Source organism: Salvia miltiorrhiza, chromosome 2, assembly GCF_028751815.1.
Source record: "Salvia miltiorrhiza cultivar Shanhuang (shh) chromosome 2, IMPLAD_Smil_shh, whole genome shotgun sequence".
Lineage (NCBI taxonomy): Eukaryota > Viridiplantae > Streptophyta > Magnoliopsida > Lamiales > Lamiaceae > Salvia > Salvia miltiorrhiza.
The window spans coordinates 50,057,695-50,065,288 of NC_080388.1; the positions used below are offsets into that span (position 1 = coordinate 50,057,695).

A 7,594-nucleotide genomic window follows, 5' to 3' on the forward strand; every position below is an offset into this window, starting at 1 on the left:
TTTTTTTTTTAAATTTTATTATTTTAAAGTACACACATTAGAAAAATATAATACTAAACATAAAAAAAAAATTACAAAAAACTACAATCTAGAGAAAAACCATAAAACTAACTTAATCCTTTTCAAATTTGAACCAAAACTTTTAAATAAATCGATTTTTTAAAATACTTAACATTATTTTATCCGAACATATTTTATTCAAATAACACTCCTCTTTTGTTTTTGTGGTGAAGAAAATATCGCAAAGAAGGTATAATTATAGTTTTCATAATTTAATTAGCTTCCTCTTTTTTCTAATAGTGGCGATTTCGAGTTCCCCTCCTCCGAAAAATGGAAAAAAGAAAAATGAGAAAGTAAAAATCAATTGAGAATATTTTCCCCTTGTCTTGTTACTGTTGGCCAGTTTGGAAGTGTTTTTTGGAAGAGGAGGAATGTAACCTGACTTTGACCCAAAAAATCTTTATTAATAAATGTGAAAATGTGGCATTATTATTGCTTGTCCTTATAATACATTTTGGCTGTGTTGGTTTGTCGCCGTCAAAATATAATTAATATATTCTGGAACTATGGCGTCTTTTTCCCCTCACCACCGAAACCAAACCTTCTTTGTTCAAAAAGTGAAAGAAACATACTACAATAATTTATGATTTGGTTAATACTACTTTTTAGGAAAATATTAAATGAAATACTCAAGTGACATAAATTCCACTCTGGTGCCCGTAAAACAAGTCGGGTTCAAACTAGTAAACATTAATTAGTTGCAATATTTATTAATGTTTTTTTACGGAAGTAGCAATATTTATTAAATTAGGGAAATGAAACACCTTAAGTCATGCCAATATGATAATCTGCATTAATTTTGATGAATGACTATACATGTGCATTAGGGTGCCAAGAATCTCGTAACTCATCACGCCCTTATTTTTATTTTTAATTTTATCTATACATGTCATGTGCAGATATATTTAGCCCATACTATTTTTCTTTCTTAAATTATTTTATAAAAAAAATACACAGTCAGACTCTAGCCCTATAGGTGACTCGAATCTCCGACTTATTGTATGAAGACAAATTGTCTTACCAACATACTGTGGTTCGTCGTCTATATTTAGCACATATATATAAGTAGAAATAAACATTTTCTTATTAAAATATATTTATAAATAAATTAAATTACGATGTGAAATTACAAGGAGTTGTGACTACGGCGCGAATGCCATTTCAAGACTAACATGCCACTTTACACTTTCCGCCGGACTTCACGGTTGAATTGTTAGGATTTTCACTAAAAAATTGAACTTTTGTCAAAACTATTGAGTCTAAAAGCAAAGCCAGCTACACATAATTAAATATATGAGTTATATTTCTTTTTCATCAAACTTTTTCAATAAATAAGTCCCACATGTCCCTTCGAACACTATAGAATCATTCGGTATTACGGTTTCGATTTGTAGGCGTTATAAGCTTTTCGTTTTTGGAAGCTATTTTGGACATTTTGGAATAAGTTTTGATATGATTGAGTTACAAATGACTCTTGAACATTTAAGTATAAAAATGACTTGCTAGATAACTTTTTTAGATAATATAAAAATATTTTAAGACAATTAAATAACGCCTAGTGTTTTTACTATTTATTTTTTCAAACAAAAAGTAGAATAAAAAAGTTGCACATTACATAGTATGTTTTTAGGACCACAAATCCGTTGTGTGATTCTTGATATTTTATGGTGTTGGTTCTACATGAATTCCACTTTTGTGGTTTATAAAGGTGAATGGAATGTTGCAAACTCCAATATTGGAGTATTCGGTTGAGTGAAGTTCATCATTTCATAATTTGGAAAGAGAGAAGTGTAGGTGTAGCTTCACCTCCAATGTGGGTGGTTGTGGGTGTTGTACGTTTTTATTGCCTCATTAGTGGAATCACAAGAAATAGAGGCACGTGATTTGCTTTCATTTCTTTAAGTGGTAGAGAATTTATCCAAGTTTAGTAGCTTCTGAAAATAAAAAGAAAAAAAGAAAAAAAGTGGATTCCCAAAAATACAACATGCTCTTTTGCAGTATCGCTCTCTCAAGCAACTCTAATTATTCCAAAACAAGATACATGTAACCATACTAGATATGACATAAAAAACCTAGATCTGTATTAGCAGCTTCATCCAACTTTTTTGGACTGTATTACCACATTAACCTAATCATAACAAAGCTAATATGCACTTAGCTCTTCTTCCCATTATGTTGAATGCTTTACACTTTCCCTTTGACTAGATATTAAAACTCATACTCCCTCCATCCTAATATTCATGACTTGTATTTTTCTTTGAGCCGTCCTATATAACATGACATGTTCCTAAATATTCATGTAAAAAAAAGGCTATAAATATTAGTATGATGTACGGAGTAACTCGTATTGATGCTACTCTCTTCCAATCTCGTATTGATACTAACTCGTATTAGAAGGAGCAAAACTCACAAGCCCCACTCCTATCACTTTTCCAATCTGGATTTACTAGTTCATTTACCTTCATAAAAAATGAAAGAATATTTTTATTATTTTCACATATTTACTACTCCCTCCGTCCCATTATTAATGGCACGTTTTTCTTTTTGGGTTGTCCCGTTATTGATGGCACGTTTCCTTTTTTGGAAAAAATAAGAGGTAAATTAAGCATTAAAATACTCCCTAATGGTATCATAACTCTATTCTCTCTCTCTCTCCTCCCCCCTACCAGTCGCCGCCTGCCTCCCTTCTCTCTTCAAACATCACCGCCCGTCGCCTCCACCGCCACCACCGCCCTCGCGCCCCCCCACCACCCGGTTCTCTCTCTCTCTTTCTCCCTCTCTCCTCCCCCCCCTACCAGTCGCCGCCTGCCTCCGTTCTCTCTTCAAACACCACCGTCCGTCGCCTCCACCGCCACCACCGCCCTCGCGCCCCCCCCCACCACCCGGATCTCTCTCTCCTCCCCCCCTACCAGTCCTGCCTCCCTTCTCTCTTCAAACACCACCGCCCGTCGCCTCCACCGCCACCACCGCCCTCGCGCCCCCCCCACCACCCGGTCGCGCGCCGTTCATCTTCTCCTTCCTCCCGCGTCGTCCACGTCCGCCGTCCATCTTCTCCTTCCTCCAGCGCGTCGCCCTCCTCTAGGGCTCCGATTTGTGGAGTTGTGGATTCGAGAGGAGGCCGTGGATTTGGGAATATAGGGCTCCGATTTGGGGATTTAATTTCGAAACTTGTTTGGAATTAATTTCGATCTGATTTCTGAAAAATTTGTTTGGTTTCCTCGATTTGGTTTCTGAAATCTTCGATTTGGTTTCTTCGATTTCTTCGATTTGATTTCTGCAATTTCTTCAATTTTGGGAAGAATTTTTAATTTTTGTTTGGTTTCTGCCATGGAGAGAGGGAAGGGAGAGATAGGACGGGGGAGGAGCCGACGAGGCGGCGCTCGCCGGCGCCGCCGTGTACCGGTGAGGCAGAGAGAGAGGCAGTGTGTGTGACTGTGTGTGTGTTTTTAATTAAAATAACACTACACATCTAATTCCCTTAATTCTACTTTTCTTAATCTCCGTGCCGAAAAGAAACGTGCCGTTAATAACGGGACGGAGGGAGTATATGATACAAGAGTTTCTACGAGCACGATGAAATATTTTCTCGAGCAACTCATTCACTCATTTTCTCTCAAATGTTGGATAATATTATTATTATCTTTAGGTATTAGTGAAAATAATTTTTTACATTTTTCAATAGTTTTATCTATAATAAACATATGATAAAAAAAGAAGGAAAATATAATATTTTCTTATCCATCTTTTTCCAATAAAAGTTTTATAATCAAAGTAAAGGCACCCTTATTTCATCTTAATATTCCCTCATATATGTATAAAACAATATATCAATACCCGAGAGTAGCTTTTTTCCGAGTCATGGCAAGAAACGATGCGTGCAACGAGAGAGAGAGAGAGAGAGAGAGGGAGAGAGAGAGAAAGCATTGTACTGCAGTGACGACAGGATGCAGATTTATTGTTCATCTCTCACTAAACATTTGAGGTGAGATTCAAATCTAATGAAAAATTTTGCGAACTTTTCGTACCAACCGACAAGGCTGTAGTAGTTGTGGACCTTCACCTTGCATCAATGGCTTTAAATGGCAATTATTTCAGGCTTAAAAAGACTGGTACTCGTCACATGGATCAACCCTCTTACTCTACTTACTGTCCATTCCATCAACACAACTACTTCTACTTGTGTCCTTTATTTCATCCTATGTATCATACAACATATGTCAAATATTTTCTTGTATTGCAATTGGGCTTCACATCTTATAAAAAAAATCGAATCTTGGAAATCTAAGAAGCACTACACGTTGTGCAGCAGTAACCGACACAAACCATCGCTTTTCCAAGCAACAAATTATTTGAGGAAGACGTGGTGATAAAAGGACAAAAAAAAACAACGTTTATACCTGATATAATTATTACCAGAAACTATAGTCAAAATATCACCTTTCTTGGAAGAATCTATGAAGATCAGAATGAAGTTGAGCAGAGCAAAAATAACAGAAACATGATTATATACTACTGAAAAACAGTGTTACTCATTTATTAATTATCACGGAAAACAAAATTATTAAAGTAACTGGGTCAAGAATTTTCCATCTCTGTTAAATAAGAGTTAAATTTACTGGGACCGTCATCTTTTGAAGGTTTGGGTAGCAAAACAAAACAGACTCGATTTGGGGAATATGTCTAGAGAATACATATTGAAATGCAGATGGTAAAAACTTTATAGAACTCGACCTCAAGCTTACATACAGGCACCAACTCTGTCGCGGGGAATTAAGCGCAGCTCTGAGCCATGTTTAAGAAAGACATTTCCTAAGAAATCAATTCACATAAGAAGAGTTAGGTGCAAACCATGCATCGACTCAGCACACAAACACACGATATTCAAAATCCCAGAACAGCCGAAGTAAAATGCCACAACAGAAGCACATAATGACTGAATTCCTAGCACATAATAACTGAATTCCAAAGCAAGCCATGCTACCTCTTGATTCACAGAGGTCTACATGTATATCATAACAAACTCTGTCTCTCGAAGATAGTAGTGACTGTGTTTGGCTATATTACATATACAATCACAAACAACAAAATCAAATTATAACCTAAGTGACAAAATTAGCGAAGTCTGTTATACCTTAACAATGACTGGGGTGGCTTGAGATAATTTTTGTTGAAGTATGAAATCTTTGTGGAAAAATTTGAGCTTGGAAGTGTAGAGTGGAATAAGTATAGGATAGATGTACTCAGTTGCTTCAACAGAATCTACACAAACCCCACATACAGAAGGTCTAGCCAAAGGAGAAGAAAAGCTGTATTCTAGCAGGTATCAAGGTCCAAAAGAAGCTGGTAATTAATTACAGAAATCTCTTCTATTTATGGTTTAAAGAAGTAAAGCAATGTTGGTGGGTTCAGATATAGATAAAAATGCTAAAAAGACATAGGTGAAAACTAGATGCAAATGTCAGATGGTAAAACAGAGGTTAATAAACAAAAACTAGCTGCATACGACATGAGTTAACCAAACAATGCTATTATTCTCCACATAACCATCTAGAACACAAATCCCCAATCAATCTCAGAATAATGAGAAACACTTAACACAGAAAAACAAATAGAGAATATGTAACAAAACAAGCTAAATAGTAAAGCCGAATTTAAGTACCAGCACTCTGTTGAGGATTGATTCCCACTCCATCTGCAAACAACAGCATTAAACATGCACAAGAAGCAATTCTTAGAATTCAAACACGCACGATAGAGAAGTAAAAACACAATAAGAACAAAATTGACTTATAAATAACAATCTTTTTTAAGAAGAATGGTTTCTACTGGGGCACTGCCAACATCTACAATGACATATTAATAAATCAAACTCAAAATTATACACAAACGCATAATTTTTCCATATTATCATCACCATCAGCTGTAATAAAAAATAGTTCTACATTAACATGATCTACTATTAATTCATCCTAGATCAAAAAGGGACATGGATCAAACTAGAGTTCACGACTATCATGCATCATAAACTCTACAAAAAAAAGGGACGGAAATAATCAAACTTAAAATTTATATAAAATTACTGCAACCAGCCACAAGAAACTTAATTTGCCAATAGTGAAAACATGAAGTTGCGGGAATTTATAAAAACTCGATAAAGAATTAGGAAGTCGATAACATACCGTTAGTGATGATGGCACTGGTTTGGGGGGGCACTTTAAATTCCTCGGCGGCGAATTTCAGAACTGCAGTAAAAGGGGCAGCCTCCGGTACGCTAAATCTATTTTCATTTTATTTTCAATTTTACGGAGAAAATAAGATAATTAAACATACGTTTCTTTAATAGATCATGAAATAATCTACAGAGAATATTCAGAAAAGCCTTACATTTTGAATGGGAGTTTCGGATCAGAGGTAAGAGTAACTTTGAACGACACCTTTCCGCCACCTCCGCCGCCGGCGCCACCGCTCGCCATCTCTTTCGTATTTAAATCTTTTTTCTTATTTTTCAGTAATTTTGAAGATTATATGTGCAATATCAACTGCTTGCTACATACGCGCAGGTATATCCAGCCAATATAAAACAGCCACGTGTCAATCTACTTTAATTTAGGACTTGCGTGTTTTTTTTCTTTTCCTCCACTTTACTTGTAGTTGTACCATGAGTGAAAGTTCCCAAAAATAAGTAAACACAGGAGATATTGACATGTAAATATATGAATTTTAATTTTGATATTTAGATAATATATTATAAAATTAAAATTTTTAAAAATTTAATCCATTTCAAAAACAATTTAGTAAAAAAAATCAAGTTAAAATTCATGAATTTGAAAATATTTGAAAAAACAAGTTATAACACTGAACAAATTCAAGCTAAAACAATACTATAAAAAATGAAAATTTACGCATCATTCTCTTGGATATTTATGAAATTTGAAGACTTCAGTTTCAGGGTAAATCATAACAAATTGAAAGTTTATGTATTGTCGTATGAAAAATTAAAGTCAATGTGCAATTAAAGAATTTACTCAAAGTTCGTATATTTATATGTCAATAACCTTAAACATAAATGGCAAATAGAATTGAAAATTTGTGACGCCCACGTTTGCCTGAGTATTTTTAAATGTTGGAAATGGATTCAATTACTTGAATTCATTACTTATTGTTTGGTTTGGATAATTAGTTAATCTTTACCTTTACATGAGGGTAACTCAATCACCCAATTTGTTACCCCTCAAAATAGAGGTGAAACAAAAGAAAGGGAATTCCTTACTAATGATTCATTCACATTGTTAAACCAAACACTCAATTAAAGTAATAGTTATTGTTACCATTCCACTCATTTATTTAATTCCATTCTCTTTCCATTCCTCTACTTGAACCAACCACTTAGAGTGATTGATACTCGAGTCTACTTTAATTTTATTTTCCTTTCATTTGGTAATGAAAATTAAGTCCTCAATCCTTATTCTATATGGATGTGATTAAAAATTTATAATTGGATTATCTGATGAGTTGAGATTAATTCGATTAGTCG

At 34.6% G+C, this 7,594-nt stretch overlaps 1 protein-coding gene across 2 annotated transcripts; it reads right to left on the reverse strand.

Annotated features, from left to right (window-relative positions):
* Positions 1 to 4,567: 4,567 nt before the first annotated feature.
* On the reverse strand, positions 4,568 to 6,737 carry LOC131011966 (ubiquitin-fold modifier 1). 2 transcript variants are annotated; one of them, XM_057939869.1, is made up of 4 exons: positions 6,445 to 6,737; positions 6,240 to 6,337; positions 5,720 to 5,752; positions 4,568 to 4,869 (listed from the first exon to the last, which is right to left on the reverse strand). In XM_057939869.1, exons 1-4 carry the CDS (start codon positions 6,531 to 6,533, stop codon positions 4,799 to 4,801), a joined length of 291 nt encoding a protein of 96 aa, XP_057795852.1. In that variant the 5' UTR covers positions 6,534 to 6,737; the 3' UTR covers positions 4,568 to 4,798. The 2 variants fall into 2 exon arrangements, with proteins under 2 accessions (XP_057795852.1, XP_057795853.1); XM_057939870.1 differs by lacking the exon at positions 5,720 to 5,752 and having other exon boundaries at positions 6,445 to 6,606.
* Positions 6,738 to 7,594: the final 857 nt, after the last annotated feature.